General features: G+C 40.6%; 1 protein-coding gene across 4 annotated transcripts in view; it reads right to left on the bottom strand.

The window, feature by feature from the left end:
- plekhg4b (pleckstrin homology domain containing, family G (with RhoGef domain) member 4B) overlaps positions 1 to 13,114 on the bottom strand; it is a 37,068-nt gene that overhangs the window by 991 nt on the left and 22,963 nt on the right. For 2 of the 4 annotated variants that reach the window (XM_072394391.1, XM_072394389.1), the window contains exons 4-23: positions 12,152 to 12,331; positions 11,479 to 11,602; positions 10,997 to 11,090; positions 10,398 to 10,484; positions 10,006 to 10,122; positions 9,624 to 9,722; positions 8,571 to 8,713; positions 8,344 to 8,482; positions 8,103 to 8,225; positions 7,862 to 8,026; positions 6,647 to 7,512; positions 6,214 to 6,463; positions 5,663 to 5,752; positions 5,304 to 5,528; positions 4,929 to 5,099; positions 4,640 to 4,817; positions 2,905 to 3,021; positions 2,342 to 2,623; positions 1,830 to 2,056; positions 427 to 495 (exon numbers count right to left, since the gene is read on the bottom strand). In XM_072394391.1, the coding sequence (XP_072250492.1) occupies positions 451 to 495; positions 1,830 to 2,056; positions 2,342 to 2,623; positions 2,905 to 3,021; positions 4,640 to 4,817; positions 4,929 to 5,099; positions 5,304 to 5,528; positions 5,663 to 5,752; positions 6,214 to 6,463; positions 6,647 to 7,512; positions 7,862 to 8,026; positions 8,103 to 8,225; positions 8,344 to 8,482; positions 8,571 to 8,713; positions 9,624 to 9,722; positions 10,006 to 10,122; positions 10,398 to 10,484; positions 10,997 to 11,090; positions 11,479 to 11,602; positions 12,152 to 12,331 (3,722 nt within the window). In that variant the 3' untranslated portion in view covers positions 427 to 450. Of the gene's footprint in view, positions 1 to 426; positions 496 to 1,829; positions 2,057 to 2,341; positions 2,624 to 2,904; positions 3,022 to 4,630; positions 4,818 to 4,928; positions 5,100 to 5,303; positions 5,529 to 5,662; positions 5,753 to 6,213; positions 6,464 to 6,646; positions 7,513 to 7,861; positions 8,027 to 8,102; positions 8,226 to 8,343; positions 8,483 to 8,570; positions 8,714 to 9,623; positions 9,723 to 10,005; positions 10,123 to 10,397; positions 10,485 to 10,996; positions 11,091 to 11,478; positions 11,603 to 12,151; positions 12,332 to 13,114 lie in introns of those variants that run through there. The other 2 variants (XM_072394390.1, XM_072394392.1) reach the window with 2 other exon arrangements.

Raw genomic sequence — 13,114 nt, 5'->3', positions numbered from 1 at the left:
AACAATGATGATTTAAACAAATCAACAAAATCCAGGCAAATTTTATGGTAATTATTTCAACCATAAATGCATTCCAAAGCCTTAAAACAAAGGTTTTAACACAGCATGCATGTGTTCAAACATGCACAACATGTCGTGTTTTTGCAGCCTGCATTTCACCCTCATGTCACAGATGCACAGAGGAAAAGTAGAGGATGAGGAAAGCAAGAGGAAAACATCAAACGTTTACAAGACAAATCACTAGTCAGAGGACGAACCAGCTAATGCAATCAGGACACACCACCATGCAGCGTGTAGCTCATACACCCGAAATCATTTTTACACGTATTAATATTCAGACCACAATTGCTTTTTCACTGTTGTTAATGTGGCTGGAAAGGCAAACAACAAAGATGCCCACTGCTGGCTGTTACAGTGGTTACTTACTGAGATAAAAACTTCAGCTCTGTGTCAGACCACTGTCGAGACGCCTACTGCTAAATGAGCGGTTGAGCTCTGGTAAGAACAAAACAGCAAAAAGTTGGTGAGACAGCCTAAAGCAGCAGCTGTTCTCTATATCTTTCCCCTCAGGTAAAAAATGGTACTGTTACAGATAATATATACAGATAATGCGTGCTTTTGTCTTTTCGTGAAGTACAGGTTCTTCCAGATTCTAGGAAGATAATTGCATACATACAAGTGCAACAGCTTTGATGGGTAAACGGCTTTAATCAGGAGATGAGAAATTCAATTCCTAAACCATCTTAACAAAAAAGAGCCTCGGCTGTATATTGACAGAAAACCCTTCTGTAAATTTATCATACAGATTGGATTTGTAAAACTGATCATCAAAGTAACGCAATAATCTGGCCATTAGCAGAAAATACATCCAAGTCATCAGACATCTTTACACAATTGACCAACACTATTATTTTTTTTAAGTTTTTAAAGTCGTCCCATCGTAGTTCTTACCGATCTTAGCTGTTACTATTTTCCTGTGACAGTAAATGCAAAAACTACCTCCAGAATACCACAGAATTAGATCAAATGAGCTTTGACTTTATTTTGTTGGCTGACATTTCTGCGATTTCTGCACCTTCTTAACAAATAATCTTCTTATGCATTCAGTCCCTGGCACTCATGTGTGGAAAATTATCCCAAAAGAACAAAGAAGCATGATGAATATGAACAATGTGTCAGTGTGAATACAGTTCAGTCTAATGACAGTTTTTTGGTGCACGTAGTTGATAATACAGTTCGTAATGTGCTTATTAAAGTGCATATTTAAACAGTGATAGGTGGTGCTGCTGAGCGAGAAGCTGTTTTCAAATTGTCTTCCACTGCATTCGTGGAAAGGAATTTATCTCTATTTAAACTGGCTTCTGAATGACATTCACTTTTGGTTTTTTGGTTTAGCAAACTACAAACAAAAAGAGGAAACTCACACAATCAATAGGAAGAAATATATATAGCCTAAGTTTCACCATTTTAACTGAAAACTTGAGAAGAGCAAAGAATAGTTGAAGTCAATATACAGCATCTTTCAATAGAAAATTAGACAACATTGAAATCTGACAAACAAGAGAAAGAAAAATAGAAAACAGCTTACTTTTTAGAAATTAAAAGAGCTTTGCTGTTTATGTGGTCAACCATAACTTAAGCGAGTAACATTTGGCACAAAGCCAATGAAAGAGCACTAGAAGAAGAAAAAAAATCACACGAAATGTTCTGAGTTTACATACTCAGACCACAAAGGTATCACTGCAGCCGTGCCTCAAGTAAAAATTCTGAAAATGCACCCATGATGTTTGCAGTAGTACAGCATCGCCTGAGAATCATCAAGCACTTACTGCAGTGATGAACTTGGTGCCCTGGGGATGGAGGTCTTCATCTTTCTGGAATATGGAGGGAGAGGTGATGGAGGAGGGAGGCGTGGAGGGGCAGAGGAATGAGGAGGGCTCGTTGTTGTTGTACGAGTCCATGACGATGCTGGGGTGCCCGGGTGGGGTGAGGGTACTCAGCCCTGTCACACTGTCACTGGAGTTACACTGGGAGGAGTTCTCTGAGCTCTCAGTGACTGCCACACAACACACAGATAAGACACTTTAACAAAGTAAAACATACAACCACAAAAGTTTGAAATGTTAAGACAGCGTAAGGGGCTTTAGAATGCAGCAGACAGTGATAACTTGTCTTTGAAAATGTGACATACAAAAGCCTTATGGTTGTACATTTTATCAAAAATCAAAAGCCAGTAACCTCCTAACCCAAACCCTAGTCCTAATTCTGAAGCCAAAATAAACAAATGATCAAGCACTTTAAGTTATTTTCTTTAAAATGTTCAAAATAAGATGTCACCCACTCATGGAGGGCTGGCTGCTCCCTGTGTCCTGCTCTAGTTCATCTTCCTCTATGCAGTCATAGGGCCACTGGACAAAGGAGGTAACGCTGCCCATCAGGTACGAATGTGTGTGCGGGTGAGAGGGCGAGGAGTACAGGTGGAGATTGAGCGAGCCCAGCAGGGAGGAGGATGACTGGCTGCTGGAGGAGGAGGTGCTGCTGTTGGAGATAGTGGAGTGGGGCCTCTTGAATGCAGCGCAGTGCTCAAACGAGGGCACTGCGATGGAGGCCCTGGTCCGGGACTCTGTCGGTAGACACAAACACGGTGAGCTGTTGCATTACAAAGAGGGAGTAAAGGATTTGTTAATATATAAAACAAATTTATGACAATCCTGGGGTTGACATGACAAGGTATGTATATTTTCAGATGGTAAAGTGTGAAAATGAATTATGGAATATTCATGAAACATAAACATCTGTAAACAAGAGGTTTGTGGTTTAGGAAAATAATACGTTTGTGTGTCTTAATGATCAACACTTACAGAAAAATGGAAAATGGAATAATCAGTGAAATGAAGAGCTCACCTGACCCCTTCATGATATAGTCAATGGCTCTGTCACTAATGGCCGCATCACTTGGTTTGATGTCCATGAAAGGCTTGCTTCCAATCCCCATGGACACCATCTCCTGCATACGCAGCTCTTCAACACCAGGAAAAAACAAAAAACAAAACAATAAAAAAAAAAACAGATCTTTTAATTTGATCTGATCTGAATGCCACAAAATCTGTACTGGTTGGTACAATAGACATATTGAGAAGAAAAAAGTAATAACCAGAAAGATGAAAATCTATCATAATTGTTGTTTTTTTCATTATATTTGAAATAGAGTCAAGGTAAAACACTCCAAGGAATGACACATAAAGTAGACATTTTGCAGTTGTATTCATAGTCAAAATGAATAAATAAATAGAATCATCCCATGGAAATAGTAAACACACCCCTACAAGCATTGTTAATGTGAACTGTGATGCTAGTTTGATGCGTAGATCTTCCTGTTTTGTTCAGTTTTGATTGTCTTGTGTTCTGTGCTTTTGTAAAGTTCCTGTTCTGCATTTAATTAAACACTTTACTGTTTTATCTTTTTGTACTCGCTTCCCTTGTTCATTCCAGTTAAGTTTTGCTTCCTAGCTTTGTTTCACACCAGGTTTCAATCACTGCCACTCAGCTGTTCTGCATAAATTGTAAATACTCTTGGTATAAATGCCGTCCAGCATATTATTCTTTCTTGCCAGATCATTATCTTACTACCTGCTAGTCTCAGCCTTACTCTCTTCGTGTCCACTTGGCAGTTTTGGTTTGTGGACCTTTTTTTCTTCTTCTTAATTTTCAGGCGTTCCTGTCCTGCGGCACCTTTGGCTTTGTTCAGTCATCAAGTTTATCAAAGTCAATCTTCTGTTATTTATCCAGCTTCCTTAATATATTTGAGTCCTTTGTGCCAAACACTGTGACATTCAGGTGTACTCTCTTAGATGGGACACTGAATTCTAGAACCTTCAGTTCTTCGGCAGAACCAGAGTGCTTATTACAAAAAAAGTATTAGTAATATATAAAGGTGTTCATAATCAGAGAGCACAAATTTGGCCCCATTAGGAGACATTAGACTAAGACTACAGCTTGCCAATGAACACAAAAGCAAAGACCAGGCATTTTGAAATAGTGAGCTCTGGATAGATGAAGCAAAGATAAGAATTGTAGAATGGCCTTTGTAACAGAAGACATGTTTGGTGCCTCACACCAACTGTGATGCATGGTGCTGGTGGTATGACGGTTTGGCAACTCTTTGCTGACTAAGGGACTCGACAGACTGCAGTTAATCAACTATGTATCCTAACTTGTCAAAGTCTGCTTTTCAGTAACGTGAGACAGTCTCTCTTAAAGTTGAACAGCAGGTGTTTATAACAGCAAAATGATCTCAACACAGCAAGTCCATCAAGGAATGATTTAAAAGAAATCGGTGAGTTTTGGAATGGCCAAGTAAAAGCCGAGATTTAATTGTTACTGAATTGTCATCTCAGAAATCTAATCGGGTGGAGCATATGAGAAAATTTGAAAACATCCTGCAACTAAGGTGAAAATTTCACCAAGTCATAGTCAGAGATTGGGGGGAATTAAACATACTAAAGAAGGAAAGACAAGCTTCTAAAGGCCAGTGTGAGAAAGTCAGAATGCCACATTCAGCAGCAGACACAGCTTCTAAAAGGACGGTATTTTCTTGTACTTTTTCACATGGCAATATAACTGGACACACAAAACACACCTCTGTTTCTAAGGGCTTGTCTCCAAAGGATCTTGCCAATAATAGCTGTCCACACTGCCTTGACCTCTGCAGAGCTGGCCTGGAGTATAAACGTGTCCTGTGACTTCCTCCGACGAAACCAGATCTCAAAACGAAGGCCGCTATCACCAACATTTTCTGTCATGCCTATTTCTGCTGTCTATACAGACAAAAATACGAGTTAAACTCCAATATAAAAACAGTGTGGGGAAAAAAAAGAAACAAAAAGAAACAAAAAAACTGAAAACTGAAAAAACTAAAAAAAACTTACTTTGAAAGACTGCTTGTAGATGTAAATATCATATCCTCCCTCTATCTTCTTGGTCTTGCTGAAGAGGATAAGGTCTTCAAACAAGAAGACATGGCGAAGGTATTTCCTGCGTCCACACCACACGATGAACTCATCCTGGCAGCGGAGCTGACCCTGTTCTTTTAGGTTCACCTGGACAGGAAACATGGCCGCTCACATGCGTCAGCGAGAACAATACAATTCCTCGTGGGACTCTGACCTCACACTACTGTAAACATCAGAAGATGACTTCAATTTCTAAAATAAATTGAATGACCTCTGTGTTGCCAGAGAACCTTATAATAATGAGGAGCAGCGCTTATGCCTTGTGGCTCTGTGTATGTGTATTGTGCTTACATCACATCCACGAATAGCATCCATGGCAAGCAGGTCGTTGCCATGGCGAAGCTGAAACTTGACCATCTCCTCTGCGGTGCGGAGGTCACTCAGCTCTTGCTCCTGGGAATGGCTGCACTCCTTTATCAGATCTTTAAGCAGCAGTGCATATTTACTCATCCTCTGAATGGGCTTCAGCAAGTAAGACGCCAAATCCATCTTGTCTCCGAGCTCCATTTGCTTATTCTGGAGAGAGAAACAGTGAGCAGGATTATTGTGGTATTAGTTTTTCCCTCTGGTGTAATTTTGCATCCAGTATCTTGACCCCGGGATCAGTCACTGTGTGAAAAATGCAAACAGAGCAGAGTTTCCAGACTCACCTTGAAGAATTCATTCCCATGGCTGCTGAGCAGGGCATCAGACTGCGGCTTATTCTTGCTGTACAGAGCATACATTCCAAACTGATCCTCCTGCATACAACATTGACAAGTTGTGACACAGGCTACAGATAAAAGTATGCTGACATTTCAGTATGGTTTGTCAAACACAACGAGTAACTCATCGCTCAACAGATCACACATGGAACTGTATGGGTTGAGCCACCTGATACATTATGAAGCTGACAGGTGACTGCAACAGATGGCTATACATACTCTAATGACACGGAAGGATGGTGAAACCATGACATTCAACTAAAAATGCTTTGGTTTTTTCCTGCTGTTTCTGTATTTCATTTCTTTATTTATCCTATTTATCTATTTATCAATCTATTCTTAGATCTGTTTCTATAGGTTTTCGCATTTTTCTTTTACCTTCCCTGCTCTTGTATTCAATCCTTTTTTATACCTCTATTTCTTCATTCATTTTCCTACACTGATTATTTTTTCATTGAACTTCTCTGACTCCACTGGAAGCTTCTACTTGGACTCACATGTCGCTGAAAACAGCTGCTGATGGACAGCGGGGAGTGGGCGCAAGCCTCCAACTCCTTCAAGAAGTACTGGCTGTGGAAGTCCCACAATTTCTCCACATTTCCGAAAATGATGCTGCGCTTCCCGCGCAGGTCCTGAGGCAAGTCGAGGCGCTCCATCTCAGGGAAATAATGCTCAATGATGTAGCTGAGAGAGCGAACGTACTCCCGCTCTGTGGAAATCATTTCATCCATGATGTGCTGCACTTTACTGGTGAACAGAAAGACGTAAATACAGTGTCAGAATGATGATATTTACACTGCAATCAAGCAACTTCAGGTAATGGCAAAACAATAGTTAATAACAAGTATTTACAAGTCATACGGAACTTTACGACATACGCATACAGTGAGATCCCAGTTTATGCCCAGTATCACTGGTTTACTTCCTCACCTGCTCTGTTTCTTGCCCTCTCCATCACTGTGTCTGTTATGGATCCTGGTTGGCGTGGACATACTGCGGCTGCGTCCTAATGCAGGACTCATCACATCAGGCCTCTGCAGCTTCTTTTCTGCAGACACATTATTGGCCACCTCCAAGCCCTTAATGTACACACCTGTATAGCCATGAATGTGGCTGACATCTGAGTGACTAACATCCCTTGGGGTCAGCTCATAACTCATGGTCTTCTTCATGATCTTCTTCATTGGCTGTTTGCGGAGCCGGGTGGCCTTGGAATACACGGGCTCGGAGTGGCAGGAGACAGTCGAGTCGATGGTGCAGTCGCTGTCCGTGTCATCAAACGTGGATGAGCTCAGTTTGTTTTCACCGTCAGGTGGGAAAGTGAAGTGCGTCGACGATGAGACTGAACCGGAGGGGCTCTTGGAGAAAGGCTCAGCTGACTGAATCTTCCTGTCCTCGAAAGTCAAAGATGTGATTGCACTGGGTAAACACACACATCCATTAGCTCCATGGTGTTCTGGAGTGACCACCGGATTCTCTGCAGTCTTTATAGAACCCACCGCGTCGTCAGTGGTGGGGTTCGAGGCCGACGTCGAGGCTCGAGCTAAAGTGTCTTCCAGCTGCTGTTTTGTCTGCTGACATTTTAGCCACACTGTGTTCCACTGCTGTAGCTGCTGAGGACTATCCAGTGAGACCACCATGTTGTTGAGTTGGCTGAAGTTGTCCATGGAGAACTTGGACGCCTCGGTGCAATAATCCTGCAGAATCTGCACCACAGCAGGTGAAAATGTCACATCTGAGCTGTCCAGACTCAGCTGACGGAAATACGCCTGACAGTGGGCCATCCACTGGTTTGCCTACAGATACGAAAGAGCAGTTTTACTTTCTTACAGTATGTTTCTGTTAAGGTTTTCTTATGTGGATTTTGATGTTGCACATGTTGTTCACATCTAAATATTATTCCTGAGGTCCATTTTTCTGTCAGATATGCTGCTTTATCGACTCGTCTACATAGTCCTAACTAATTTAATCCAAAACATGTCATGGAAACATCCTGATTCATGTTTTCTATTTCGTGAGAATTCTAAAATTTTGTTCAAATTTGAATGACATGATGCAGACAAAGATATCATTAGAATCTTTTTACAATTATTACATCACATTACTTTTTATAGAAGACACTACAAATTGATTTTTCATACTCACTGAGTCATAAAACTCATGCAGGTTTGTAAGGATGTCTAGTTTGGCCTTCCTCTGCTCCACTCTGCTTAAGATGGAACCCAGATGTTGTTTGAAGTCCAGTAGAGCTGAACCTGGAAGGGACTTTGGGGACTCTTTCACAAGTTGTAGGCCAAGCCTCTGCTGGTGCTGTGAGGAAAATAGATTGATTTAACTGTCCTTCAAAAGTCAAGTTGACATGGAAATATACGGTAGCACTTTTTACCACTGATTCCTCCAGAAATTGGTCCAAACTCTCTCTCATCTCCTTTATTTTGGCCACAGACAGAGTCATCGATTCCAGAGGTGCGAGCTGCTTCTCTCCTGCTACACTAAACCAGTGTTTTATCTGAAAAGGATAACGGATTGCTTATCAAGTGAGTAGTTCATCACAAAAGATTAAAAAGCTACCAAAGATCTGCAAAACATGGGATAATATCACGATGCAGGTAAAAATTTGAGATCACCTGCTGTGTTTGCTCTTCAAACTTGCGCACCTCTAGCAGGCTCTCTAACTTTTTCTGTGACTTGTTGGACAAGATCACAAGTTTATGAACCTCTTCATCTACTTGGTTGTACAGTGCATTCAAGATGTCAACGGTGTCCCTGGAAAAAAACAAAGCAATAATATTCACACAGGACATAGGGAGTTTAATTTTAGTCATCACAAGGACACCCTGTCCTCCAACTGTACCTGTAGTTTTCATTCTCACAGGCCTCTTCCTTCCTGATGCGAGCGAGTACAGTTCCTCCTTCCAGGCGCAGGCTGTTTAGACGAGTGTCATCGAGTACACATTTCATGAGATGCTTCTGCTGTTCTAACACCTCAGACACCTCCTGATTTTAAATACAAACAGTGACAAATGAACGGCTGCAATTTTGCAATGGATGTAAAAAAAAAAAAAAAAGCCCAAATATCTGCATTATGTGGAAGTGTCCATATCATGCTAATTTGCTTGTTTACCATTTTTTTGCTGAAAGAGGTAGAATTTAAGACGGATACTCCCTCTGAGTTTGAGGTGTGCCAAACCACAAAATATGTCACAATGGCGATCAGAAGAAAAGCTTTGACAACAAATTAGTCTTTTCAGGCAAATCATGATCTTTTGTGGGAGACAATTACTCCTTTTTGTTGTGGTTGTCTGGCTCTTTGAAGACTTTTTTCCATGCACAAAAAACAACAAAACACACTGAGGGACTACACAGATGATATCCAACAAGACAGATGCCTCTGAAAATCTCAACTTGTCTCTCTGAAATATTCACATAGGTAAAATAATATTTCCTTTTACAAAATGTCTTTAAACTGAACTGTTGGTCATCACAGACATTCAGTCCATCCAGCACAATATTGACATACAAACTGCATTTTAAAATGTCTTCCCAATGAAACTTGCTGCTCTAGTTTGTGGTTCCAGGATGGTGACATAAGGTACCAAATCTTTTTAGAGCTGTAGTAGCACTTTTACAAAGACTCATCTCTCCCATCTCTGTTCTATTTGTACTTTGTCATTTAAATAGATTTGAAAAGACTTGGCGATGAATGTGTTGGTCACGGTTTCCGACTGTACTGAAGCTCCTCTAATTCAAAGCAAATTATTATCAAGGTTTTTGATCTTGTCTTCGCAACCATAATGGAAGCTAACAACAGAACAACTCCTCAGCTGCTCAACAATCCAAGCAGCTATTGTGTCAGAGGACACACTTATACAAGAAGGGCAGACTGCCTGCAGAGATTGGTCCTGACCTTAGAGGTCTCGAGGTCGCCACTGGCGCTCAGTGTGCTGATAGAGTCCTGAAGGGAGGTGATGGCTGCACTGCAGCTGCTGGCAAATGGTTCAATTTTCTGCAAGAAAACAAGAAAGGAACAAAGTGACAGAGGGAGATTATTAGCATAAGTCAAAATAAAACTGTCGAAAAATGTGAAACTGATCATGTTTCAACTGGCTCAGAGATGTCATTCCCAGTAACTGTGCACAGTTTCTGAGAAACGGCAACTACAACTATTATTTTTCCTCATGCTACAAGTTTCTTGCAATGTAAACTGAAAACAAACAAAAAAAACAACATCTTCCAAGCCAAGCTGAGTTTGCGAAATATTTTTCTAATTCTGGCCACAGTCCAGCCACCTGTCTGAAGCCGATCCAGTGGTTGTGGTCATAGCTGAAGGTGCCCTCCAGGTCTCGTGTGAGCTGGGTTGGGTCAATGTGCTTCAACAGGGCCTTCAGGGATGACAGCGTCTCAGTCTGAGCAACAGAGAAGAAAAATACAAACAAACACCAAGGTCTTCGTCAATGTGTGCCACTTTTGGTGCCTTAAGGCAAAAATAGTGTAATGCTGCTACAGCACAATTTCTGCTCAGCTTTAATCTCTGTCATCAGGGCTTGTAATAAGGAGGTAAGATAAGAATGAATCAAAATCAAATCAAATAGAGTTGTTTAAACCGATTTATGCAAACCTCTTTATCAAAACTACTTTGATCAATTACTAAACAAGATAAAGAGTCTTTTTTTTTTTTTACCTGAACATTGATGTCTTTATCAAGTTTGGCTGATGCCTCCTTGTCCACCAAGAACAGAACGGAGTAAAGTGCATTTGGTACTAAAGCCTGAGAACAGAAAGCACAGGAAATTGTACACTCACTTTAGAAAAGGATCAATGAAATATGACATGAACTACAGTACAAAAAAAATGACATTTAAAGACTTTACAGTCTTACATTCCTACAGAAACCTGAACAGAAACTCATCACCATTATATGACGTTATGGATCTTGTGAGTTGACTGCAGCCAACCCACGCCCAGCGTGTGGTTGAAAACAGACAAGTAAGGACTGGCCTCTCAACAAGAGCCTTGAGGCCAAGCTTTTTTTAAAAACACAATGTCTTGGAAGTGCATGCACTACAACTTTAAGGTGTGCCTCTTCAAAAACACAAGCCACACAGTGCCAGAGACTGTGAGGCAGAACAATAGCGAATGTGTAAGGAATGACAGCGTGCCGTGACTTTAATGGGGAGACATAGCAATAAAGCTCAGAGAACAGCAGATACTTCTGCAGGGTTGAAAAGGCCTTTGGGCGTGTTGGTTCGGTAATTGCATATTTTTCCACTGCAGGCTCACCTGAAATTCAGACAGAGATGACAACAGAGCTGGAACCGGCTGCTGCCTTCTACTGTCTATTACAACAGTTAGACCTTGATCACGCCTTTCTTTCCTAAAACCAGAGTATTACAGTTAGTGCACTGTCTTTGTTAAACACCTGATTGCATGTGCCACACAAAAATTGATACGCCCTCTATCACAAGTGAGAATATCTTATGAATTGCGAAGTTGGATATAGGTATATTTAAAAGATTTACAAAAATACTGATCTTCATTTGAAAGGTTTTATCACTTGCAGTATAACAGATACAGTGGGAACACTGTAAAGGTGTTGAAAATGTCAGCTGTACTGATCATTTTGTAAAGAACTGCATTTGTGCTTGAGTAAAATGAAAGATGTAAAAGTTATTTACACTGGTAATTTATTTGTTTAATTACATTTTTTTTCCAACAATCCCGTGTTACATTATAGTGATTAAACCTGAGCATGTGAGACATACCGCAGAGTTGAGTGGTAGTAGCCTAGTAAACAGGTTAGGTCGTTGACTGTGCACGTCTCGCCTGCCCACACCTGAGCTCTTGTGCACACCTGCAGCACAGCTCTCCCACTACGATCTCTGCTTCCTGGAAGAGACGGTGGAGTGGTCGACACTTTACACATGTGCGAAGCAAGAACAAAACCGATGACGCTTTAGAGTGTTATCATGTTCACGATGACCTTTAAATGAGGTGAGAAACCCATGCCACCTTTAGGAAAAGGATTCATAATCTTTTTTATTCAAAGCGAGAGTGAGAAAACAATGGGCTAAATAAAGGACTGCACAACAACCTATGATATTTTCCATAAGTAAAAGACTAATATTACAAAAATGAGATGTTCTTAAAAAATTGTATAATAGTATATAAAAGTATATTACAAGGAGCTAATAAATAGTGTACATTTGTCATTTCACCACTAAATGCTATAGACAGGCATCTAAATCTTATTTAGACAGAAAGCCAAACTCTAATAAAAACTTTATTTCATAGTTTACGTGTGGGCAACACACATGAAATAAGTGAAATATTTCCCAACAATTATGTGTAACAACATATTAAACCTGTGAATGACTTTGGCTGATTCGTGAAATAGACATGTAAGATAAACTGTTGGGTGGGAATGAGGAACCCCACCTGGCAAGATCACAGCCCCTGAAGTGAGCAGCTCTTGCCTGACATCTGACATCAGTTTGGGGAAGGCTGAATTATTTTCGTAAGAAGAGCTCTGCTCTGAAGACAGCGTCACGGTCATCCCGTTGGCAGCTTTGGGACTGTGTGACTCTTCGCCACTTGCTTTGCAGTCATCACGCTGTCCTGTAGAGATAAATATAACGAATGTTTATATCAGTTTGATAAATTCACAGGTGATGTTTACCTATGTTCAAAAATAAAGAACATTCGGTATAATTAGAAGTTTACTTTCACCAGTCTGAACTTTTTAGCCCCTCAAGAAACAAGTGTTTATTAGTGGTAAGATAGATGTGCTCAATTAGTGAGTTCACCTTGAGTCATCATGGAGTCCAGGTGTTTCGTCAGACTTAGTCATGGCTAACACTGGTGTTATTAGACTTTCATAACTCCCCCCCCTCCTATTGAGCCTGGTGTAGCCAGAGGCTCTGTTTACAGGAATGATGTGCATGACATTCACGAGTGGAACCATAGTTTACAGCCGTGTTTCTGTTCCTCAGATAGCAAATATATTATGATTTTATGGGCAAAAAAATGGGACTTATTTCCCTTTTTGGCCCATCTAATGCCAAACTAAAAGTTTAGCAACTCAAAGCTTTTCTTGGGAAAGTTGCTTTTGAAAACAAACTAATATTTCTAATATGTCTCATCAAAGTTTGATTACTTTCTGATCAGTTTTCCTCGACATGTTTCACACTGAGGAGTAAGGCTAGAAAGTCTTACTCTTCAGTCTTTTCAGCGCTGATAAACAAGTTGTAAACATTAATGTCATGTTAATCGAGAGAGTTCGGAGGTAAAAACAGACTTGGGTTGCTTAGGACAATACGCACTGACTTGAATGATAGATAAGAGGTGGTGCAAACTCAACCAAGAGAAGCAATCAAAACAACGCAGCTTTCCCTCTCTAAA

This window comes from Leuresthes tenuis, unplaced genomic scaffold (genome assembly GCF_036924035.1).
Source record: "Leuresthes tenuis unplaced genomic scaffold, fLeuTen1.0.hap1 SCAF_10, whole genome shotgun sequence".
NCBI lineage: Eukaryota > Metazoa > Chordata > Actinopteri > Atheriniformes > Atherinopsidae > Leuresthes > Leuresthes tenuis.
This window is presented reverse-complemented; position numbering and strand designations above follow the sequence as displayed.